The sequence below is a fragment of the Emys orbicularis genome, chromosome 4, assembly GCF_028017835.1.
Source record: "Emys orbicularis isolate rEmyOrb1 chromosome 4, rEmyOrb1.hap1, whole genome shotgun sequence".
Taxonomy (NCBI): domain Eukaryota; kingdom Metazoa; phylum Chordata; order Testudines; family Emydidae; genus Emys; species Emys orbicularis.
In genome coordinates this window covers 131534483-131561154 of record NC_088686.1, presented here as the reverse complement: position 1 = coordinate 131561154, position 26672 = coordinate 131534483, and the positions used below count along the sequence as shown (strand labels likewise).

The 26672-nt window shown below is 38.3% G+C and overlaps 1 protein-coding gene across 1 annotated transcript in view; it reads left to right on the top strand.

Annotated features, from left to right (window-relative positions):
• The window catches only part of CEPT1 (choline/ethanolamine phosphotransferase 1), a 44646-nt gene that overhangs the window by 13826 nt on the left and 4148 nt on the right, over positions 1 to 26672 (top strand). Inside the window, exons 5-6 of the mRNA XM_065403103.1 lie at positions 18711 to 18795; positions 25682 to 25813. Of these exons, the coding sequence (XP_065259175.1) occupies positions 18711 to 18795; positions 25682 to 25813 (217 nt within the window). The remainder of the gene's footprint in view (positions 1 to 18710; positions 18796 to 25681; positions 25814 to 26672) is intronic.

Sequence of the window (26672 nt, the reverse complement as noted above, 5' to 3'; positions counted from 1 at the left end):
TTGCAGATATAGGAACCTCTACATTCCGAATAGATGTTGGTAGCTCTCATTGACTGCTTCCCCTTGGATGACTTGGCACTTCTATTCTACAGTAACACAGGCTATTTTTGTTGCGGCTTTAGTAGTAAAGAATTACTTTGTTACCTGACATGTTAATAGCCACAAAGTCAGTGGCTATTTTGGATTTAATTGGAAATTAAAAAGTTAAATATGAGAAGTATAGCTGAAGCTTTGGAGTAAATTTGATTTTATTTGTCAAACTACAAAATTAGTTCCCAAAAGGAAATGGCAATATAACTGGACCTGTGTACTGCATTCACTAGAAATATGACTTGATATTTTTATTCAAATACAGAACTCGTATTCAAGGGTTACATACATTGAAAATGGGCTATTCAGCTGTAAATGAAAGGCAATGGTAAATGGGAGTGTGATGAGTTGGGGAAGGTAGGCTACAAAATACCCCAGCGATCTGTTACATCATTAATTAAGATGTTACAGTAGCTGTGAAAGAGGAAGTAAACAGAATAATGAAATAAAATGTGGAGACTTATAAACTGGTGAAGATATAAGAAAGATATAAACTGATCTACAGAGGTTAGAAATATGGGCAGGAAATAAAAGGAGATTGAATCTGGAAGAACGCATCTGTATATGTCTGAGAGAAAGTAATCCCCAGACAATACATAGGAAGGGCAGCAGAAAGCTGTGATGCTCTAAGAGACTTGAGGGTGATAGTTGATACCAAATTAGAAATGGCCTCTCAATACCATGGTAGACTGTATACAGAGAAGCATCAAAGAACAAGGAGTTGATGGGCACTTTCTATATGTTTTGATGAGACTACATCCACAATATTGCAGTCAGTCGTGGACTCCACAATACCAGAAATTATTTTCTCTGGAGCCTGGACCTTGACTGAGAAATTTGGACCTTGAGGAAAAAATAGACTACCTCTGGCATAGATCATCTGACCTGCTGGGATCTTCTGAAGGTATTATCACTGTAAGCCATTAGATAGATTTAGTAAACATACGTATCTTTAAAAAACATTTGACAACTTTCCACATCAGAGCTTATTGGCTATGGAAGAGTTACAGAAAAGGAGATAAGACGTTGTACTGGATAGAAAATTGGCATGAAGATCAGGAAGTATGCCCTAAGCATAGAGGGAAGTGCTACAAGTTGAAAATGTGATATGAGTGGAGTACCCCTGGGACCAGTTTTAGGATTTGCATTCATTAAATGGCAGCAGCCCCTATATTTGTTGTCTAACACTTCACATTATAAAAACTATTCTGACTATTTCTTGAAGAATCCTAACAGCTACATGGTTTGCAGAAAGGAACTTGAAGTTTGACAGAGGATTGTCCTGAGGTCAGGAAGGTGCCTTTTGCTGTTACAAGGAATATCTCTTCTAGTTTGTCTGAGTTAGAAGTTGTCAACAATTGCTACTTCCCATCTGTTTTTTCCTCAGAAGAGCTTCTAGAGGTCTGTCAGGGGTCTATTAGTATTGTGCATGCATCTTTCTGTAGCATGCTACACACAGTTGAACCTCCTGATAGGGCACAGGCAGAAAGGATGATCGTTGTTGTCTTCCTCCTGTTGCTGCTTTCCATCTTTGTGACACCTTTGACAAGGTGTACTTATCTGGGTACTAAGAGACCATGAGATAGTCACCACAAAAAGTGAGACTGATGATAAAGATTGTGAAAGGCACAGTATTAATATTAAGTGAGGCCTCATACCCCTCATGAGCTGAGTTGAACCTAAAATTCCAATATGACACACAGTTCCAGCTACACTGCCTCTCAGAAATAAAGTTCTAAATCTAAAAGTACTTGGCTATGTTGTCTGTAAAGTGTGTGCATGCAAAACTAGGAATACATGGAAATTTGGGCAGAAATGCTTCATTTAAAGAGGAGTTAAAATATAGATGAAATATCTGGGGAAGAAAGCAAAAGCTTGGAATCTGACTCTCTGCAGCAGCTAACACCTGCTTAGAACAGACTTTTCCCCAAGCCTGGTATACTCTGAAGTTTCTGAAGAACTGTCTGAGATCAGCAAATTCAGTTGCAGCATAAAGAGAAAAAGCACAAAGCAGGTGCAACATCAAAATCAGAGTGTATCTCGTTTTGCTTGAGGTTCCATAAACCAGCCTTCATATCTAGGCTGGATTCAAACAAATCTACTGTGCATCAGCCTCATACAATACCAGGAATATCTTCAACTTGTACAAGACCTAGGATTGTAGACTATACTAAACTGAGCAAAGGTGTCCTGGAAAGTAGTGTCTAACTGAAGTTTTTCTTTAGTTTCTATCTGCTGGCGAGGAACTGAGGAAGGCAAAGTAAGCCCTACAAACCCCAGATTGGTACAGAGACCTGTAAGAACAAGTTCCTTGAATGGAACTATTTTGTGCCAATACCCTAATTCTTCTGTGTGCTTCATGTATGGCTGCTGTCCAACCATAATAATTTTGTTAGCACAAGTTGAAATAAGATACCCCAAAATGCTAATTTTCTCCTCCAAAAAAAGTTCAAACACAATTAAAGTTCAGTTCCCAATAGAAGTTGTATTAAAATATAATCCATTATTAGCTCACAATTGTGGGTTTTTTATCTAACCTGGTCATTTTAGTTAAAAACCTGCATTTAGACAATATAACTGTGCACCAGCATAATCACTGGGACCAACAATGTTCTTAGCATTGCATGTTGTCTTTTGAGGACTCCATTAGAATATTGTCATTTATAAAATTGCTGAGCAGTGAAGAGGTAGATTACAAGTAAGAAAATATTGGCTTTCTTAGTGTTTTCTTCACCTTCCTCTTAACGGTTAGAAGGAAAACAAATGAAATGTTAGGTTTCACCTGTTTAAAATGCAGGTTACAAATATTTAACAATTGTTCTATTGCCTCTTTATTTTTCAATAAGTCTCTCCAACTATATCATAAACCATTTTTGTAAAATGCATATTTTTCCCCGTTTATTTTCACTTTTGAATTTGTTTGCTATGTTTCAGAGACTACTACAGTACTTATTGGCAGGATGTATAAATAAGAAAGCAAAAGTTCCCTAAAGGATCTTTCTAGCTGGAGGTATCCCCCAAAACAAAGTAATTTGTCTTTTACTGTTTGACATTTAGACCTTAAAATAACAGGGAAATTAAAAAGCAACAGAGTCCTGTGGCACCTTTAAGGCTAATAGATGTATTGGAGCATAAGCTTTTGACGCATGCATCTGACGAAGTGGGTATTCTCCCATGAAAGCTTATGCTCCAATACATCTGTTAGCCTTAAAGGTGCCACAGGACTCTGTTGCTTTTTACAGATCCAGACTAACACAGCTACCCCTCTGATACAGGGGAATTAAAGTTTGCTACAATATGTATGAATTAAAAAAAAAAAAAATACAACCTTTACTGTGGTATAATGACTGAGATACACAAAATAAAGATAAGAAATGAGGTCTAAAATGTTTGTTTGTTTCAAGAATGGTCCCACTTAATGTTTTCAAAACCCATTTTGGTTTAAAAAACATTACATTTGCAATTTTCAAGTCCCTTTTTTATTTATTTATTTAATACGTGTTCTGACAGCTTTTCTACCCAATTATCTTGTGAAAACTTCTTGTAGGATAACTCTAATTATAAAGGAAGATTTCATAACCTTAGATACACGTTTATAAAATTACAGTGCAAAATTTGTAAACCACCCTAATTAGTTGACATGGATTTCCTTTTGCTGCACATGTCTTCCTCTTTTGTACTGTATTTTGTAAGGGGAAATGCTGGCTGTCCCTTTTTAAATTAGAAAGATGCATTTCCTATAACTGGAAATAGTGCTTAACTGTAATTCAGTTAACTGATTAATCAACAGCCCTAATAATTAACTCAAATTAATTGCCATTAAACGTACTGTTAAACTATAGAACACCAATTGAAATTTATTAAATGTTTTTCTACATTTTCATATATATTGTATTCTGTGTTGTAATTGAAATCAAAGTGTATATTTTTGATTATTTTTATTTCATGATGGAGATTGCACTACAGTACTTGTATTAGGTAAATAGAAAAATACTATTGTTTTTTTAAAGTACAAATATTTGTAATCAGAAATAAATATAAAGTAAGCACTGTACACTTTGTATTCTATATTTTAATTGAAATCAATATATTTGAAAATGTAGAAAATATCCAAAAATATTTAAATAAATGGTATTCTGTTATTAACAGTGCGATTATTTTTTTAAGTGCTTGACAGCCCTATTATCTTTAGTTCTGTACAGTACTGCTGTATTCATTCTATTCACACATCTCATTGCATTCATTTATATGAAAATGTTAGATTAGAATGAGCTGAAATGACACTTGTATACATTTAAATTCAACAGTCACATTCCTTGCACCTTAGACTTAATAGCCTTTTCTTTTTGCCTTTAAATTATGTTGGGTTCTTGTGCATTTTTCTCTTTAGTGCAGAGATTCAAGTAGCAAAGCAGTCTCTTGTCATATATGCCTAAATCCACAGCTCAGTGCTCAAACTCCGTAATCTACCCTGTGCACTTGGCAGATGTGTGGGAAAGGGATTTCAGGACCATTTCCACTGTAACTGTCTGTTTTCTAGTGCTCATAGCTTCCAAACCATTCACATTTGCTTGGTTCTCTTGAAAGGTGAATCTTTGAAAAGTTTGAGCTAAATCTCCCTCAATTATGAAGTGTAAATAAAATTACTGTTTCTCTACCGTAGAAAAGGGAAAAACGAACCACACTTTTGACCATAACTACAGCAAAAATGACCAGAGTTTGAAACTTGGTGGGGACATAATCTTCATGGAGGAGCAGGGTCTTTTCTTGATTTTGTTTTAGCAAAAATAGTAGAATTTAAACTGCATATTAAACATATACAGTGAAAACGTTAAGACAACAGGCATATGTTGCACAGGCATGAGGGGCTAGTCTGCTGTACAATCATTGGTTCAGTATGCTTACTACCCCCACTGGGAAAACCACAAGATCTTAGAAGCTTCAAATGCCGATCTCTTTCTTTAAAAACTAAACACAAAGTATAAGAAATTAGGTCCTGGTACTGCACCTGCATAGGTACGTGCTTAATTTTAATTAGGTGAGTGGCCCAATGGAATCCCTCTAAGTAAAGTTACAGCTAAACAATATTTGATTAAAAATCTGATGGTAAGGTTGCATACAGTCACAGAGTCAGAAAATATAAAAGTCAAGGTTCCAAGAATAACATGTAATTTTCTCTTCCCACTTCCCTTAACTGTGGCAATATACTTACTGTTTCTCATTATACATACACCATAAAATAGCAGTTTTCACACTGAAACCCTAGTGCATCACACCTAAAATTGAAAAGCATCTGGTGCACCATATTCATAAATTCAATCAATGCAGTTACAGTGGATTCTTATTCTGACACTATACTTTAAAATTTAAATTAAATTTAAACTGATTGCAGCTTACATACCACCGTTACATACAGCTCAATTTGTGAACAGCTGATGTAAAATATAGTGGATCTGTTACTACTCGACCTTTAATTTTTGAAGTTTTTGGCTTTGTGATTCTATTTTTAATTGTTCAGCCTTACCTAAAAATATCTTTTTAGTTTTATTACAGGTACTGTATTCTCTAACTGCGCCTCTGTGGGGAATATGTTCAGCTCCTCTTGCTATCTCTCTGCTTCACCATGCCACAGCTTATTACTCTTCCCCCTCTTTCTGGCAGAAATACAAACTTATATTTAATAAAGATCAGCACACTGGTAACAGTTCTGTTACCGCTGGACAGGTGTCCATCTCGTATTTGGCTCACTTGTTGGCAATCTCTGGCAAGAAACAAAGGACTTGAATGAGTATGGAGACAGACCTCCCTGCTCACTGGGGGCAGCTAGCTGAGGTTTAGCCATACTGGCCAGGCTGCTGTGAGGAAGCTTGCACTACCAATGCCCACATATTTGTTCAGTGGAAAACTTATGGTGCTACTGCATGTGAATGTTTAATAAAAGTTCAGCATTGTCTGAACTAAGATCATGGGGTTGGATACAAGCAGTCCTGAATTCTAATTCTGGTTCTCTCTAACGTTCTGTGTGGTTTTGAGCAAGCCATGTTACCTTTGTTTCTCAAGGTTTGTCTACACAAACTTTTAGTTTGCAGCAAGCGGGGGTGTGAACCTACCCCATGCTTGTCTGCCACGCACTAACTGTCCATGTGGATGCTGGTTATGCACATTAACACTTTATTAATGCACTATGATCTAGTCCTCTTTGAAATGGGACTAGATCAAAGTGCATTAATTAATGGACTATTAATGTGCCTCAGCAGTGTCCACATGGACAGTTAGTCCGTGGCAGACTAGTGCAGGGTAGATTCACATCCCAGTGCGCCAAAAACTAAATGTTCGTGTAGATAAGTCTTGGGTGTCCCCATCCATAAAGTGGAGGTTATAGTATTTGCCCATCTGACTCACAGGGGCATTGAGGACTAATTAGGTAATGTTCGAAGCACTGTATGAATATATAAAGTACTATATAAGTGCTAAGTCGTGTTTAGTCTTTGGGGCTTCCAAGCCATCATCTTTCACGGTTATTAAAGCTAAACTCACCTCTTCTCCCCCCCCCCCCCCAAACCTCCAAAAATCTTAGTTGTAACTATTGTAATGTTTTAAAGGGGAAACCTTTCTAGATTAAAAGTACATATTTGATATTCTTTAGCAGTTATTGAAAATCTGTTCTAATGGGGCTTCTTCAATGAAAATCTCAGTATTTTGAAATGTTTTTCCCTCACACGTGGATTTGATGTTACAGAGTCCCTGCTTTGTATTATAGTATCCCAGCTTTTCACAGGAATGGTGGGGCCCTGGTTCTGGAACTATACGGTAATCGCTAGAATTAATACTACCCAATGAACAATGGCATAGATTCTGTAGAGCTAACACCTTTTGTCATGCACAGAGTAACTTGGAAAATGAGAAGTGTCTTTCTAATGATATTTCACAGACAATTGCTTTATTAAAAGACACAATTTCTGTAGTATATGAAGGGGCAGTAAAAAATCCACTCTGATTGGAAATGAGGTTTTGAGAGTGTTTCACTGTTTACTTAAAACCACAGATAACTTTCTTTTTAAACAAAGTCCCCCCCCCCCCATTGGTTATTCTAAAATTTACAGTGCTGGCTTTAACTTTGCATATAAAGATAGCCATAATGGTGAAAGCACCTCTTTACACAAGGGTCTGGATTAATTTGGTTGGAACCGCCTTTTGAAAGTTGTTGTTTTTGTTAAATGCTTTCCCACCAGAAAATAGAATTGTTTGGGTGGTTAATAGAATCATATGCCAGATAAGGTTATAACGATTATATCTTGGCCATCTAGGACAAACCCTTGCTTCAAGCTCAGGAAAGGTCATGTATCGCTTTTTTGTTAAAGAAATTTGGTGACTATACCATAACTTCATCATTAGCAGTTTCACTGTCTAATTGACCTTTTTTTCAAAATGCTTTTCCCAATACTTAATCTAAATGTATCCTTTTTCATCTTTAGCTTGTTATCTCTTGGGATCCAGACAAACACTTCCTTCCCCTCTTCTGTATTTGTGTCCCTCTCAAGAACTTGCATCAGTTTCCCCCCCCCCCTTTCTTTGAACCCTCCCTCTTTGTTAGTTTTGCTCTTGAAGGACATTACATCAGATTATCGGACATTACGTGCACTATTTTGAGGGGTTTTCCAATCTAAGATGAAGGGCTGATTAGGGATGTGACAAATCTAGCATTTTGGTGACTAGGAAACGGTTTGCTTTAGTATTTGCAAAGTCCAAATATGCATAGTAGTGAGAGGGAGGCTGTCTGGCTGGCAGAAGGGTGTGATTAGGGCACCAGCTAGAACGTGGGACAAGTGAGTAGAGGTAAGCAGTGTCTGAATCAGGGAACAGCTCTGTCAACAGACAAGATTTTTTGCATTAGGAAGAGGTTACAGGAGAGAGTCAGTGGTAATGGGAAAGCCAGTGTTCGGGAGAAGGAGAGCAGGTGGTAGTCACTTCCCCAAGCAAGGATGCCTGTGAGTTAGGGGGAGCTGTGCCAGTGGGAGAGCCACAGACATTGTACCCTGGGAAATCCTCCTCCTCTTTCCTCCTTTCAAGAATGCACTGCACTGTATAGCTAAAATGGTTAGCAGCACAAAGCTAGTGCCATTTCAGTCTTCACATTTCATGTGACATTTCAATTATCATGTTTGCTGTAACTGAGATTCCAGATAAGCTCTCAAGTAACGTAGTGACAAGTATGGTGTGCAAACCTAGATGAATAGATAGATGCCTGTGGTTGAACATGAACTGACTACAAATAGTTTCAGTGCTACATGAAACAATGTGATCGTTGAAAAGAAACTGCAATGAGGGAGTTCCTGAATGTGTCCAAAAAAAGAAAGAGAGAGAGAGAGAGAGAAAGTAGGAAGGCAGAGACCCCATTGGGTCTCTGTCCTATATAGTGAAGGGAAATGGGAATAGCTAACTATTAAAGCAATGTTTAAAAAGGGACAAGAGCATAAATCTTGTGCTATGGATCTGTGTGAATGCTGGGAGAATGGGTAATAGGCTGGAAAAGCAAGAGTTTCACATCCATTAAAATAATTTTGATTTACTTTGCATCACATAACAGTAGAGCGCATTCAAACAGAAATAGCCCATAAGTACATGTTAAAATAAATGTTAGAAAAATAGGGTGTGGTGGAGGAGGGAGTATTTTCCAGACTAGCTAACAAGGGAAGAGGAGTTACTTAATGAAACAGGTGTCAGCTACATCAGTATTGAAAGAAATCGTAATAATGGGAGATTTTCAACTGCTGTATTATTTATTAGATAAGACACTTTTATAAAGTCAGGGTCTTAAACTTTGAGATAATTACTTAATTCTAAAAAGTGGAGGAAGTAGCAAGGAAATTTGCAATCCCAGAAATTTGGGAGCTGGTGCCAGAAAAGCTGAAGCTAGACAAATTCAGACTAGAAATAGGGCTCAAATTTTTCACAGTGAAGGTAGTTAACCATTAGAACAACTTACCTGGGGATATGATTCTCCATCACTGACAGAACAAGGAGTAATGGTCTCAAGTTGCAGTGGGGAAGGTTTAGGTTGGATATTAGGAGGGTGGTGAAACACTGGAATGGGTTACCTAGGGAGGTGGTGGAATCTCCTTCCTTAGAGGTTTTTAAGGTCAGGTTTGACAAAGCCCTGGCTGGGATGATTTAGTTGGAAATTGGTCCTGCTTTGAGTAGGGGGTTGGACTAGATGACCTCCTGAGGTCCCTTCCACCCCTGATATTCTATGATTCTAAGTCTTTAAGTCAAGAGTGGATCTCTTTCTAAAAGATCTGGTGTAACTCAAACAGAAGTTATGGGCTTGATGGAGAGATTACTGGGTGAGCTTCCTTAACTGGTGGTATACAGGATGTACAACTACATGATGATCATGGTCTTCTGGCCTTAAAATCTATGAATCTTTGATGAAAGGTATCATTTTTATGGAGCAAAATGGCAAATTTCAGTGAGCAACTTTATATTTCATATTAAAATGGCCAGTATAGACCAAACAATGTTTTATAGGCGCTGTAACCATTTTAGTAGAAGCTTGAAGAGAGAGAGAGAATTTCCACTACCTTTTTGGCTTGTGAGAACATAAGAATGGCCATACTGGGTCAGACCAATGGTCCAATTAGCCCAGTATCCTGTCTTCTGACAGTGGCCAGTGCCAAGTGCTTCAGAAAGAATGAATAGAGCAGGCAATCATTGAGTGATACATCCCCTGTTGTCCACTCAATAAAACAACATAAACATTCTAGTACTTCTACCCCAAGAGGTGTTTTTTTTTTGTGTCCAATTAAATTTTATTGTGCTGTAGCATGCTGCATAAATGGAAACTGGTATTATACTCCTGTGTTTATCATTTAGATTTGCGGCACAAGATCTTTCTACAATAGGGGACTTTTTTCAAAAATTCCTGCTCTGGTTCAGCTCCAATTGTGTTAATGTTGGGAGCCATTATTGTAGCTGGGCCACTGGTTGCCTATGGCATTTTAAGCAACATGTCAATTAGACCTGCTCTGAGCATGGTAGATGTTATGACTTTTAAATACCTTCTTGTTGACAGTATATGAAGGATTGGAAAAAATTACTCAGGAAATGGTAGTACAACAAGCAATGGCTTCAAGCAAAGGAAGGAAAAGTTTAATCAAAATATTAGTGCATCCTGGTAACGGCATTATAGTTACACTTGAAGAGAAGGCATTCTCTGTAAAAGCTCCTGTTCTCATTACTTAAAGCATGACTCAAGGCTGAAAATTCTCACATTTGTCTCTTGGAAGGTGAATTGTCTTCAGTTCAAATGTGAACTGAGGAAATGATTTGTTGTGCAGGTCATAAACCCTGAAAGGATTTGAAGGACGTCCTAAGCTTTATGTAAACGTCTCTGGACTTCTAACCTCCATGTAAACTCTGGGGAAGTTTAGAAACCACAATATGAACTTGGACTGGGTCAAAGATGCCTTTCCAGCCTTCCATCCCAAATGTATGTACAATGTCCCTAGCATCATTTCTGAAACACACAATCCCACCATACATGTATGAATTAATGGACTTATGTCATGGAGAGTTTCTAAGCTGTACAGAGACTGTCCGGTTTGGCCAATGTACATGGCAGAGGGGCATTGCTGGCCCCTATACTTTGGCAGTTTGCTTGTAGACTTGAAGTCTGCAACTGCAATGTTTCCCCATCGTTTATGTGGCAGGCTTACATAGGGGAACCCAAATGCATATTTAGGTGATTGAAGCTGTAGGGAATTTGACTTTTGTAGATAATAAAATGTTTAAATGGTCAGAGAGGACCTGCAACTTGATTTAAAGGTTCTGATGGTATGCAGCAGGGTTCAGGGCAGTGCATATAAATCCTGGTAGAAATCTGGGGGAGCATGTGACCCTATGTCCCTGTCCCCCCGCATCTCCTCTGTAAATGGTAGTTAAATTTCCAGTAGCTGTCATGAGGGAAGATGGTATGAAGGCTTGGTGATATATGAAGAGTGAGAAGAGAGAGATGGTTTTGTAAGTGAAGAGTTAATTGGTGTATTGTCTGTGCTCATGCACATGGCTTTGGTAAATACAATACAATACACTGTCATGCAGGTATTGGCTCACTGCCAATGTTGGGATGTGTATTGTATAGGCATATGGTAATTTAGTGAGTTTAGGCAGAGGATGAGCAATGAAAAAAAGTTTTATCGTAACAGAATTTACTTGCTTTCTAGTGTTTGTTCATTTAACTGAAATACTCTTTGTAAAATATTTTCCTCACTTACAATTTTCAGTTTAATAATGTATTTTTTCTCTGGGAATTTAGTATTACTTCTAGTTTGTTTTATTTATGAGACTCAGTGTGTTTATATAGAGATACACAAATAAGAAATAAAAGAACAGGAGTCCTTGTGGCACCTGAGAGACTAACACATTTATTTGGGCATAAGCTTTCATGGGCTAAAACCCACTTCATCGGATGCATGGAGTGGAAAATACAGTAGGAAGATATAGATATATACACAGAGAACATGAAAATATGGGTGTTGTCATACCAACTATAACGAGACTAATCAATTAAGGTGGGCTATTATGAACAGGAGAAAAAAAACTTTTGTAGTGATAATCAGGATGGCCCATTTCCAACAGTTGACAAGAAGGTGTGAGTAACAGTAGGGGAAAAATTAGCATGGGGCAATAGTTTTCACTTTGTGTAATGACCCATCCACTCCCAGTCTTTATTCAAGCCTAATTTAATGGTGTCCAGTTTGCAAATTAATTCCAATTCTGCAGTTTCTTGTTGGAGTCTATTTTTGTTGGAGAATTGCAACTTTTAGGTCTGTAATTGAGTAACCAGGGAGGTTGAAGTGTTCTCCGACTGGTTTGGCCAATGTACATGGCAGAGGGGCATTGCTGGCACATGATGGCATATATCACATTGGTAGATGTGCAGGTGAACGAGCCTCTGATGGTGTGGCTGATGCGATTAGGTCCTATGATGGTGTCTGGACAGAGTTGGCAACGGGCTTTGTTGCAAGGATAGGTTCCTGGGTTAGTGTTTTTGTTGTGTAGTGTGTGGTTGCTGGTGAGTATTTGCTTCAGGTTGGAGGGCTGTCTGTAAGCGAGGACTGGCCTGTCTCCCAAGATCTGTGAGAGTAAGGGATCGTCCTTCAGGATAGGTTGTAGATCCTTGATGATGGGCTGGAGAGGTTTTAGTTACTTTCTTTGTTGAGCCTGTGCTGGAGTCACCTACTCCAGGACAGGCCCAACTGTTGGAAATAGGCCATCCTGGTTATCACTACAAAAGTTTTTTTTTCTCCTGCTGCTAATAGCCCACCCTAATTGATTAGTCTCGTTGCTACAATGGTAGATGCTCTGTAATGTCTTTGTTTAGTTAGTCACAGCTAAGCTCCTTAAGTTAGTGCAGAATTAATGTTTTCTGTTGTCCTTTTGCAGTGTCCGTTTGCTACAAATCAGTATATTTTTCTTTCAGTCTTATGGTTTAAATGACTTTTTCTCAAGCTTCAAATTTAACACTTTGCCTAGCCTTTTTTTTCCTTTCTAATTTACAACAATATTAAAAGAAGGCTTCCTAGACCCAAAGTGTATCTTCTTCATTGGCAAGGAGGTGGAGTGGATGATTTGAAGTATCTCTTCCATCTCTAACTAATTCTATGATTCTGTTATGGTTTGTCTTACTTAGATTGTAAGCTGTTCAAGGTAGGGTCTGTGTTTATATAGTGCCTCACATGATGCGGGCCTGACCTTCTTTGGGGCCTCTGGGCGTTACTGCAGTATAAATATTAATAAAGAATGGCAAGGAGATAGTTGGCCTGTGTTTCTGGAGAGCCTAAAAAAGTGTGATTCTCCAGTTTATTCTGGGTAATTAAAATTTGAGTGCCTATATGAAAAGAAGTACACTGTACTAGTTGAATAAGTTGCCTTTAATGGAACTAAGCTGATTCTCATAAGATGAGGATCTGGCCCAGTTATAGAAAACCATTGTGGTTTTAGAGTAGCAGCCGTGTTAGTCTGTATCCGCAAAAAGAACAGGAGTACTTGTGGCACCTTAGAGACTAACAAATTTATTTGAGTGAGCATAAGCTTTCCATTCTATGCATCCAATGAAGTGGGCTGTAGCCCATGAAAGCTTATGCTCAATTAAATTTGTTAGTCTCTAAGGTGCCACAGGTACTCCTGTTCATTGTGGTTTTGGGTCTTGTATTGGGGTAATCTCACAAAAGAAAAAATATTTATTTTTGTTTTCATTTCATAATTATCAGGGATCTGCTGTTTGTGCATTTTTCCTCTTCCTTATCCGGTGAAAAAATATTTCTGCTGAGCTGATACGACTCCACTAAATCAGGAAGCACCAGGCAAAAGAACTGTCAGTCTTGTGGAAGAGTGGTCAAAAATGATTGGGGTGCTGAAATATCCCAATCAAGAAGCTTTCTGCTGAGCCCTCTTATTTTGGCTTTAGTATTTGTGCTGTTGGATTTCTTTTTTTTCTGTTTTGTTTTTATCGTTACATTTAATGAAATAAGAAAATAGCACAAGAAAAACTAAAATCAGACTCTGAAATGTGATGGGCCTCCTTTTTTCTGCTAGGCCTGCCTCTCCTGCTCTGTGGTTCCCATCCATAGGGTCAGGCCCTCTGGACCAGAGCAGATCATCTGTCTGTCTGACCGATAGTTTGATTTTTATATAAGATGGAGGCAGAAAAGGCCTTCTGGGTCCAAAGGTTCTCCTCTTTTCTCTTGTGACCCTGACTTCCAAATCCCACATTTTTTTCTCTCTCATCTTTGTGGTGTTTGTGTATTTAAGCCAAAAAATCTCCATAGGTTGTAATGCAATAAATGTGATATGTTTTTAATATTTATTGTGCTTTTTAAGACACTTATGTTTGGTGCATATAAACTTCTATTTCTTTGAATTAAAAATATAAATTATACTTCTAAATATTCCTTACTAAAAATGCCATGAATTGCATATTACCCAATGCTTTATAGTTCATTAATCTAATTACTAAAAAACAGCTTATGTTTGGAAAGTTTCCTTTGCAGACAGAAGGGCCAAAAATATATTTTTTAAATTAAAGCTTATATTGCATAGAAATATTGGTAACTCCCAGTAAAGTGTTTGCAAAAACAGCTTAAGAATCATGGATATAGTCCATCTTCCCCAGAGGCCAGTGCAGTATTGTTCTTAACAGTACAGCTTTTTAGTGCTTTAATCAATCTAGATTTAAATTGGTCAATCAGGCTTCTGCCCCTGCCCAGGTTTTTCTTGCTCCAGTCTACTGGTATATGCCCAGTTCTCCCAGATTTTTCAAAAATAATTCAGTGGTTCAAGGAAGTTTATTGCTCCTTAATAATAATTAGAACTTTTTATCTTGAAAGTGCTTTACAAACTTTGGTTACTCTTTAACCCCATAGGATCAATATTATCTAGGCAGCTGACATATGTTAAAATTTTCCAAGTAATCCTTTATCTACTTTTTATCAACACCTAAATTTACAAGTTCTTCATTATGGTTTTTCCTAATTAACCAATCATTTTTTCTTTATTTTTCTTGGTAAGGACAAACTTTAAAAAGCAGTTTAGCAACTCAGCTACTTCAGAATTATAATAAACACTGGTAATAACTCACTTAAGATTGTATAAGAATTCAAGAGCCTTCACTTCTTCCCATTCATACTTCTACTCCCGTGGTGTGTGAAATAGATTGACTCCCAGTCTTCGCATTAGTGCTCAGGTACTTTTGGAAGGAGAGCCGATATTCAAGCATTCTGAGTTTGTCCTCTAGGTAGATGAATGAAGGAATACAGTGTTTCTTCTTCCCATCACCCACCTTCTGTTCCCATTTCCCAAGTGTTGTTCTCCTACATTGTCCTAGTTTCAAGAATGTTTGTTAGGTAGATCCCTGTATTCATACGTTTTTAAGGTCAAAGGGACCATTATGATCATCTAGTCTCACCTTCTGCGTAACAGGCCTGAGAATTTCATACAATAATTCCTGCCTCAAACCCATAGTTTCTGATTGAACTACAGCATATCTTTTAGAAAGACATTCAATCTTTAAATAAAAGATTTCAGGTGACAGAGAATCCACCATATCCATAGTAAGTTGTTCCAATCATTAGTTACCCCAACTATTAAGACTTTTGCAACTTTATTTCCAGGCTGAATTTGTCTAGTTCCATCTTCCAGCAACTTGGTCTTATTATAACTTTTTGTCTACTAGATTAATGAGCCACCTACTTTCAGAAATCTCCTCTCCATGTAGGAACTTATGATACTGGTCAATTCACTTCTTAACCTTCTTTTTGATAAATTACATAGATTGCACTTCTTAAGTATCTTGCTGTAAGGCAGGTTTTCCAGACCTTGAATCATTCTTGTAGCTCTTCTTTGAACACTTTGCAGATTTTCAACATCCTTTTTGAACAGTGGACACCAAAACTGAACATAGTATTTCAGGAGTGGTCTCATGAATGCTGTACATAGAGATAATAATGTCACCTCCCTACTTCTACTCTATATTCACCTGCTTATGCATCCCAGGATTGAGTTAGCTCTCAGCCACTACATTGAATTGGGAGATTATATTCAGTTGGTTTCAACTATAACCTCGAAGTCCCTTTCAGAGTCCTTGCATTCCAAAATTCCTCCATCTTGTGAGTGTGATCTACATTCTTTGTTTCTAGATGTATGACCTTGTATTTGGTGGTATTAAAATACACCTCTACCCCGATATAACGCTGTCCTCGGGAGCCAAAAAATCTTACCGCGTTATAGGTGAAACCGCGTTATATCAAACTTGCTTTGATCTGCGGGAGTGCGCAGCCCCGCCCCCCCGGAGCACTGCTTTACCGTGTTATATCCGAATTCATGTTGTATCGGGTCGCGTTATACTGGGGTAGGGGTGTAGTTCAAATGATCCCAGCTTACCAGGCAATCTAGATCACTGTCTAGATCTGAACCTGTCCTTAGAATTATTTACCACTCCATTGATTTTTGTTTCATCTGCAACTTTATCAACTATGATTTTATACTTTCTTTCAGATCATTGATAAATATATTGAATAGCATTAGACCAACAACAGATCCCTGCAAAACCACACTAGAAACACCCCCAGGAGATGATGATTTCCAAATCCTTCCCATTCATCTAGTCAAATGAGCGTATTGATTGAGAGGAAGCAGCTCCTAAGCATTTTCTTGGCTTGGGCAGTTAATATAGAAATATGTTCAGGCACATGGTAGCTCACTGTTCTTGCACAGCCCAAATGTTTGCAGCTGTGCAAGATGTTTCTAAAACATGTTAAACGCTTCATCTGTTTGGATGAGGGTTGAGATTTCAGATCTTCAGGTGACTCTCAACCTTTTTTGCTAATATCTTTCTGCAAACTGGCTCTGATTGCCCAACAGGATTAATCACGTTGAAGTCAGCCTATAAAATGACCCACATGGTTACTACTCTCACACTGGCATAATAGATATAATGGAAAGACATATTACAGAGTAAAGGGAATTATACTTGTTGGAGTCTTCTCCTCTTCCTCTCTGCCAGCTTCGCTTCACAACTTAGGAAGTTGTTCGGGAAGTCTCTTTGACTGATGGGAAAGAAGTGGACCTATACCGTAGAGACGTTAGTGTTTTTGCATTTTGCTTCCTGGTAGCTGGAATCAACAGCTCAGAGTTAGGGGTTTTATATTAAAATATGAGAGATGACTACATTAAATACACAACTACTGGTAAGTAAATTCACCCTATCACTTTCCCATATTATCAGGGAAGGTCTAAGTATGAGCCTAGTCCTATATGTTTTAGCAGTTCTGTGTATTTCTAAATTTTAAAATAGGACAACATGAGAGCCTATCGAATGCCTTTTTGGCATTTGTGGTGAGGATTAGAGAAGATTGCTTGTTCACTGTGTTAAATACGCTGTTTACTTAACAACCTTGTATTGTGTAGGTGACGCTGCACTTAGTTCCCCTCCATTTTTATTTTGTAATTCTATACTTCTGGCCCTTCCCCTTCCAAAAGGCTACTTCATATATCAAGCAAAAAAAGCTGTATGATGTGCACCCAACTCCATCCAAGACTGAGTGGATCATCTTTGCCACCTGCTTAATCTCCTGAGTCTGCTTCTGAATCTAATTCCCCCTTATTGAAAACACCGCACACCAGGTCAGCTGTTCAGATTATTTTCATCCTGATTCATTCCATTTGTCATTAAACATGTATGTATCAAAAGTAACTGTATAGTCACATCCTAACTAAAGAACCTCTTGTTCATATCAATTTGTTTCTAAGATAAAGAAATTTTGGTTGGGTTGGGAGGGAGTTGTTTCAAATAAGAGGCTCTATTGCAGAACTAGGTCAGATATCCAATAGAGAGGAGGGGGAGTGGTACACAGGAGTCTAATATTCAATATATTCAAGTCCACAGATACAGATTTAATATTTTCAGTAGCTAGTTTAAAAATATGGAGTCCGTTCTTCTCTGATACATTATCAATGACATTTGTGTGTGTGTGTAAGTGCATTGGCTGATCTTGGAGTCCTTTTTTAGGCATTTTACAATTCAAACTAAGATACATTGTAAATATTTGGGCAGATCTCTATAGTCTGATTGCACAGTCTTCCCGTATGAGACAGCATGTACTAATTCATGTTGTATGCCACGAAAATCACAGTATTCCCTTATCAGAGGGGTAGTTGTGTTAGTCTGGATCTGTAAAAAGCAACAAAGAGTCCTGTGGCACCTTAAAGACTAACAGATGTATTATGCTCCAATACATCTGTTAGTCTTTAAGGTGCCATAGTATTCCCTTAGAAACCTCATAAACGTATTCACGTTATGTACCATAGCAGACCCCATTTTCTTTCTAAATTTTTTTGACCTAGTTTTTTTTCTCTAATTTCATTTTCTGGCATTGATTTCTGTGCCCCTGTTTTTTCTCTCTTGCTAACAGCGAGACTTGTGCAGGATCCTTAAAGCAAATTCTTAACTTCCTTCAGTGCAGTCTTTTCTATAAGGCTCTCCTTCCTGCATCTCCTCTGAGGACAGTTGCCACACTGAGAACTAGAAAGGGTTTCCTATTCTTGCTGCATTGTAGTCTTAATTTGTACAGTTTGCATTTGCACACGCTCCTTGGGGTTTTATGTTGCTTGTATATTTTAGCTGCAAGTTTGATATTTTTCAAAACAATATAATTTACAAGATGGCAGAGGAAGGAATATAAAGGGGAATCACCCCCACCCCCCCGCAATTAACATTTTTATTTATTTATTTTTATTTGGTGGGCAAGGTTAAACCTTTGTATTTGTTTCTGCAACTAGTTATGGTCAATTTAAATAAGTAAATGAGTTCCAACTATTCCTTTTGACAAGATGGGTTTTTATTAAGCAGTGAAATTAATCAAATAGTCACATTACAGCATGGATTTTACTTAAAGCTCAAAAATATATTTGCGTAATAAATTATTGATGCCTTTTCAATTTTTCCCCAGTATTGTGAGTCCTTTCTATTGTGCATGATAGAGGAGACCTGCTGAGTTTGCAAATAATTGACTTGAAATTGCTTCAAATAATTCTGCTTTTTTGGCTTTTTTGTACCTAATCAGAATTGATGTGACTGAAGTGCAAATCTTCATAATAATCATGCATTTACTGGCCGTGATTGGAGGACCACCTTTTTGGCAATCAATGGTAATTTTGCTCATATTGTATGTTAAGTTTAATGTATATTTCTGATTATTCTGCTTCTTGTCTTGTTTTTTCTAATCTGGTCTACATCTGGAAGAGCACCATATTTAGAACAGTATCAGTTTCCTTTGGGAGGGAAAGATCTCATTTTCCCGTAAGATTAAAAGATTTGTGTTCTTGAAGAACGTGAATGATTTCATATCTAACAAATGGCAGTGATGGTGCATTCTGGTTTTACCAGCACCACACGAAAAACAGTCAGTCATTCTTTTCATGCTGTACCATCATTCATGTAGAATGTCCACCTGCACCTCTGGGTGAACTAAGTAATTTTCTATTGGTAAACGTAAGTCTGTAAAGTGATTTTGGATCAATTTGACATAGATATCAACAAAATATAACAATTTTAGATCAGAAAGAGAAGAATACTTTATCAAATTGAAATTACAGGGGGAATTTTTGGAATGCAGCATGTAATTGCCTATAATTGCAATTGGTCAGAACTCAGGTGTTAACACTCTCTCCCTTATGAAAATTGCCTTAAGATTTTTAATGACTGTGGCCCCAATCCTGTAAGCTGATCTGCATGGTTGGATCCATGCATCCAAACAGATCCCAGTTGATTTTACTGAGGCTCAGTGTGGGTATAAGGTACTGCCTATTTGGATCAGCTTGCTGGATTGAGGCCTAAGGGTGCTCAGCAACTCAGTTTTATATCAGCACCATCTAAAACCATCCTGGAGTGCTGGTGCAGAATTGACTTAGGCCAGGTCTACACTACCGCGGTAGTTCGACAGCTGGCAATCGAACTTCCGGGTTCGATTTATCGCGTCTGGTCTGGACGCGATAAATCGATCCCGGAAGCGCTCGCCGTCGACTGCGGTACTCCAGCTCGGCGAGAGGAGTACCACGGAGTCGACGGGGAGCCTGCCTGCCGCGTGTGGACCGCGTCTGAAGCGCGGTAAGTTCGAACTAAGGTATGTCGACTTCAGCTACGTTATTCACGTAGCTGAAGTTGCGTACCTTAGTTCGAATTTGGGGGTTAGTGTAGACCAGGCCTCAGAGAGAATGTGCTACACAATGAATTGCCAGCATTACCTTCTGAAGCATGATTTCCCTGAAGGTTTTCCATTCAGGTGCTGACCGGGCCTGACCTTGCTTAACTTCGAAGAGCTAATGTGGTCTGAGGTGGTCTGAAAAAAATTCTCATTAATTTTAGAAAAAAGCATCAAAATGTTCAAAAAACAATTCGCAGTGACTCTTTTAGGGTGAAATACGTTGCGTTGTAGCACAATTAATCTGTTACAGCCAAATAGATCCGGAAATCTACGCTGCCATATACAGAATGCCCAAAATAAGGGCCTGACTCAGTTAAAGATCTGTCAGGCTTCTGCCACAACATGTATTTGATTTCAGAGCTTGTAGACAAACATCATATAAGAAATACCACCTAAAGGATGTGATTGAACTCTTGTGAATTCATGTAGACAGAACTACTTCTCAAAAGTGTATTGTCTTGTCTTGTCTGTAGCATCTATTTGAGCATGATGTCTGGCTGCCAATAAAACAAAAACACTTCTGTACTATAAAATAACTACTCGCTTTCTGTTTCCAATTGTTGTTAAAAACAATTTTGCTGCAATAGCTATTTCTGGTACAATTCCGTGTGAAGAAAACTTGCTTGTATTATTGCTTAGAGCTTGGAAAGTCTTCCCTTTATTATTTAACACATTTCATCCTTTCAAGCAATTTTTGCTGCAGCAAATAGCTATTAATATAGCAGATTTCAGGAGGTGTAAAGGTTTGTCTCACTAGCTGCAAAAAGATGAAAGCATTTTGAAGTCCAATATTTCTATTAGATTTATGGATGCATTTCTTCAGAAGACAAAAACTTTTCCCAGTATTGCCATGGGAATTATGACTTTCCCTGATATTTCATTCAACCTGCCCTGATATTTCTGTCAACCTGTGTTTTATTTTGTCATGTATTTAATTTTTGACAGAGAAAAAAACATTGTTCACCTCTCTCAGAGGGATTTTGGTTTTATTTCTGTTTGAAAGATCTTTTATTTAATGAAAATACCTCAGCTGTATACTCAAACATTCCACTTTTCCCTCTAATAATTAGAAAGCAGGAAAATTCTGAGATAGTTAAGTGTCTATGCTGTCATCCATTATTGCTTTTATTGGCCTTTTGTACAGTAAAATATGCAGTATACTCTGTCCTTCTCTCTGTCTACGAAGTTTATCTTTAAATTTGGCTAAAGCACTACTGCATTCTTGTTAGACTCCTGGAATCCAGTGTTTTCTGAGAGGTGGTGAGTATTACTGCAGGTGAGATTCCCATTTGGCAGGTTTCAGTGGAGTAATGAGATTAGGTGGTGCTCTTAATAGATTATTCTTTGGATTTTTTTCATGTTATACTGGAAGAGAAATAAAATGCAACAATTGCTTTCATTACTTAGTAAAAAATATTCTTTGGCTGAGTGTAGATAGATTTCATGGAATGTAAGGTAGGTCTGGTTTTGAGCTCAATAACGTGTTATTCCTGGAACAGGAATAATAGATAGAAAGTATATGTATTTCTGAATTAAGGGTGGAATTTGACCCCTGTGCTCCAGACCAGCACTGAGCACTACTCAAGTCCCACCTGAATTGTCAAAATAAAGACTTCAGGGGTGCATTAGCCTTGGGCTGGTCCTCTGCGCAAGGGTCAATTTCACCCTCATAGTGTAGAGTGGTGGAGAGGTATGAACATGAGCCTGTGAACCCAGAATTCAAATCCCAGCCTTGACACCCACTCACTCTGTGACATTGGGTAAATTACTTAAGCCTTCCTTATCTGTTTCCTTTATCAGTAAAATCAGGATAATACCTCACATGGGCACTTTTTCGGATTAATTAATTAGGGTAATATTTATGAAATGTATAAGTGCTATGCATTATTTTTAATTCATGTAGTAAGTGGAGTTTGCCATACATAAGAGAAGAGCTGAAGACAATGTAGAGAGGCAGTCAAGAAATTTGTCTAATGCTTTACTAGGCAAAAAGATACTCTCAGGTAATTGGAAAGTTTACAGGGAGCAGTTGATTTAAACCTTCCACTATGACTAGCCCAGTTTGTTCTGCCACACTACCTCCTATGAATCTGAACTGTGAAGGAAAAGAATCCAATCACAAGAAATATTTACAGGGAGAAATACCACTATTTAAATGTGTTCTCTTTTATGGAGTAGTATTGCTGGAATCTCCTCTGGCCCATAATGTGCTCTTCAGTGGTGCTTTTCTTTCCCCTCAACATTGCTCTTCTGCCTGTCTGCAGCTTTGCACCACTACTTCATTGTATCTCACCCTCCATGAATCCTGGTCTATTGACAGCCACCAACATTGATGATAGAGGTATCTTCACATGTGGTACGCAAGTCTCTAATCCCTGCCCCCATCCCTTCCCTTGTCTCATCATTAACTATTCCTTCTCCTCTGCCTCCTTTCTCTCCACGTTTCAATGTGTGCTGTCAATCAACTTTCTCTTGACCCTACTTGCTGCTTTAACGGTTTCCCTTCTTTCCTACATCTCCACACTCCTTGATAACATCCGGTCAGAACCCTTCTCCCTCTTTTATTCTCACTTCTGCTTTGTTCTTGCTTCTGATTCTGATATCTTCTGTGTTCTGCCTCTTACCCTTCAACTTGTTCCCTTTCCTTGACCACATCTCATCTTGATGACTGTCATTCTTGACTCTCTCTGATTTCCTCATTCTCCCTTGTGACCGGAGGTTTTGTTGTTTGTGGACATGTTGAGCTGTGGGTCAGTTATATGTAGGCTTGGAAGAATTCAATTTTTATTTTTTTTATAGTTTTGATGGATTATATTGATGTTTATTTTTAAGTATTTTTTTCAATTTTTATCAGTTTAAATAACAGTTATGGAAATTATGGGAAGGTCAAATAATGGGGGGGTGTCAGACAATAATTATCTAATGACAGGAGACCTTGAGATTCAAAAAGTTAGAGCTTTACACCCATTAAAACACACATTGTCAACATCACATGTCAAAATAGTCAGAGTATATATCCTTAAACTCTAATAAGTTCTCAAGTAGCATTTTTCTTACTTTGCCTATCTGTAAACTTTGATTATTGTCTATGGTAATATTTTTTCATTGGTTGGTGTGTGCAGTGAAATCGACATTTACTGATCAAAATCTGGTTCTTCCAAGCCTAGTTATAGGAGGTAAACAAATTAGGATGAGTCATGAATGAGCGTCCCAAACTCATTTTCCTTTGTGAATGAATCTGGATCTGAACACTAGTTGCCCAAGGACAGATTAGAGCACTTACCCACTGTGACATTTATTTTTATTGACATGCTTATGTCTCTGTGGCAGAACTTGGAATCCCATTACTTTTAAGCAGACTGCGCTCTATTTTTGAAATTGGGTATCCTGCTGTTGCAGCAGCATAACCAGTCTTGATCAACTTCGAAGGATTTAATAGAGAAGCATCATTTACCTGAAGAAGATCTGACCTGGGACTCTTTTCAGCACTATACATTCAGACCTACTTAGTGTTGCACACCTTTAACTCCCACTGAAGTCAGTGGTCAACACCTGGCAAGATCAAGCTGTGTAAAGGGCAAAACTGTAGTATGGGCTACAATTATATATAGAATACCAAAGAGCAAGTAAACCTGGGGCTTTATCTCAGCCTCCTTTGCTAAACACTCTAAAGACAGACGTGTTAATAAAGTATGAGGATCATCCTCCAGCACAATTCTATCGCCTGTTTCCTTCTTTGACTCACGCCATCCATTTGTCTCTGCTGTTCATAATCTTTGACTCAGAACTCTTTCCACATTTACTTTATCTGCAAATCGTTTTGTCACAGCTTTGCAACATTAATTTAATATATTACTTCCTTCACTCCATCACTGCGGAAGTCTTTGTCCATGCCTTCATCTCCTATCACGTAGGCTCCATTTACACTGGGCAAAAATAGGACCTTGTAATTAACCATTTGGTGCAGCTCCATCAGTGATAGTGGTGGGAGCCGTAAGATAGATATGGCTCAGGTGAAATCAAACATTTTTTATCATTATGTAGTCTCACTCTACTCTGAGCCCTGTCCACGTTACAGCTTCCACTGCCCGTATTGTCCATTGTTCCTGGAGCTGTCCTAGTGGTGAATTATAAATCCTGTTTTTTGCCAGTGTACGAGACCCCTTGACTATTGCAACTCCTTTCTCTGTGGCATCCTGAAACCGCCTCTGTCCAGATTCCAGCATGGGCAGAATGTTACTCTTGTTCTTCTCTCCTCACATGTACAAAGAAGCACAACCCCATCACCCCATTCTCAAATACTTCCCACTGACCACTGAAGAAAGCATAAAAACAGATGGCAGCACAGGCAGGCTGTTTAATAAGAGTAGTACAAGCTTTGGAGCACCTCTGTGAGTAACAGTGTGTTTGTTACTGATTTTTTCAGTTCAGCTCACTTTCTCCACTCTGCAGTTTCACTGTCTGAATCTTGTCTTTGAGCAAAAGTGCAGAGTAAGCAGGATGGGTAGGAGGGGTCCCTAAGATTGTTCCAAAGAGCATAATTAGAACTTCCTACTCAAGTGGAACTCCAGAGTGCAGAGCAATAATCAGGTGAGGTGCTGTTAATCCTCCTCCTCCGCTTGGTATTGGTCGTAGGCTCCATTTGGGCAACTCATGGATAGAACTACGGAGCCAAATTAGTCTCTAACTGCACCTTGTAATTCAACAAAAAATCTGCATGAACCTACTGCATTCTAATCCCAGTTCCAGCCACTCATTCAATGTGAACTTGGGTGAGTCACTTCCTGTCTCTCTCTAAAATGGGGTTAATAAAGTACCAAACATGGGGGGGTGTATGGACTGATTGATGTTTGCACAGTGCTCTGAAGTTGTAAAGCATGATGTAAGTGCTAAGAATTATCTATTAGAAAAGCCTCAAAGCCAGCCTGGGCGTGCAATTCAAAATACTAAAATAAAAACAACTTGAACCCATTTAGGCTCCCATATGAAATAGACGTATGGGGACCTTCGCTATGGAGCATGTTTACTCATTTCGGAAGTGTTATGAGTGTAGATGCTTGTTACTGGAGGGTCCAAGTGGTTCTTTAGCAGTCGGTTGGATACGGTTGGGGGACTCTTGTTGCTGGGTGGTTCTGTCTCCTCTTATAATTACTTCTCCGCCCAAGGCACTATGTCAAAAAGATGAGAGAGGATTATTAGATTTCCTTCCCAGCCCATCTTGCCCTCATTTCTCACTCCCTTGCTAACAACCCAGCCACCCACTCCCCTTTTACTTTGAAAAGTAATCTTAGCGGCTGGTTGCCTCTCTGCTGTTTCCTATCATGCCTCTTCTCATTATACCTGGTCTGTTCTCTGGGTATGGTCCAGTTTATGGGTCTTCACAGGTTAATCCCCACTGATATCTGGCTTCTCCCTGCACTCAGGACTGGGATACTAAGTGTGGGGTCTATCCTTTGGCTTGTGCTAGCCCTCTGTTCTCTCCATGCTGAGGAACCCCTCACTCGGGTTTTAGAGGTTGGTTGATAAGTGTCCAGCATTGTGAAGGATAATATTAGGAGACAGAGATTCTGCTCCATGACTGTTCTTCTCCGGTAATTAAATATAAAAGCAAATGGATCAGGAAATGTTGCTAATATGGTGGGTGAGAAAATATAGCTTCCTCCCAAATTCATTTCCTAGAAATTTAAACCGATATTAACTAATTTTTGGGGAGAGAGGAAAACCCAAATCTGGAGTTAGAAAAGTGGAGCGTTTGAGTTTACTTGAAATAGGTAAACATGATTTTAGATTAATTGTACATATTTTAATCTTTTTATTTCTCTGTTGTCAAGATTCCAGTGCTGAATATTCAGATGAAAATATTCCCAGCTCTTTGTACTGTTGCAGGAACCATATTCTCCTGCACAAACTATTTTGGTGTGATCTTCACAGGTGGTGTTGGCAAAAATGGATCGACTATAGCTGTGAGTGTTTTGTTTTGCTATTATGTTACTTTCTTTTCTGAGTGCTCTGTAGTTTGCATGATGGTTTATAGAAAACTGATATGCTTTCAAGTGTGTTAATTTAATGTCTGCTTTGAGTGTAAAATACTCTTTCACCTAGTTTACTAGCTTGAAAAAAGGGGTAAATCTTGTCTAAATGAAAATAGTAGCTTTTGGAATTGAGAAAAGGTTTTAAAAGGATGGATTTGAAATAGGTGAATGATAAAATCACCTCCCATGCTTTGACATTAGTCCTATGTACATACAAAATGATGGGGTCTAAATTAGCTATTACCACTCAAGAAAGAGATCTTGGGGTCATTGTGGATAGTTCTCTGAAAATATCTGCTCACTGTGCAGTGGCAATCAAAAAAGCTAACCAAAAGTGAGGAACCATTAGGAAAGGGATAGATAAAAAGACAGCGCCCACATCTTGAATACTGTGTGCAGATCTGGTCGCTCCATCTCAAAAAAGATATATTAGAATTGGAAAAGGGGCAGAGAAGGACAGCAAAAATTACTAGGGGTATGGAACAGCTTATGTATGAGGAGAGATGGAAAAAAACTGGGACTTTTCATCTTGGAAAAGAGATGACTAAGAGGGGATATGGATAGAGGTCTATAAAATTATTGACTGGTGTGGAGAAAGTGAATAAGGAAGTGTTATTTACTCCTTCACATAACACAAGAACTAGGGGTCACCCAATGAAATTAATAGGCAACAAGTTTAAAACAAACATAAGGAAGTACTTCTTCACACAACACACAATCAACCTGTGGAACTTGTTGGCAGGGGATGTTGTGAAGGCCAAAATTATAACAGGGTTCAAGAAAGAGCTAT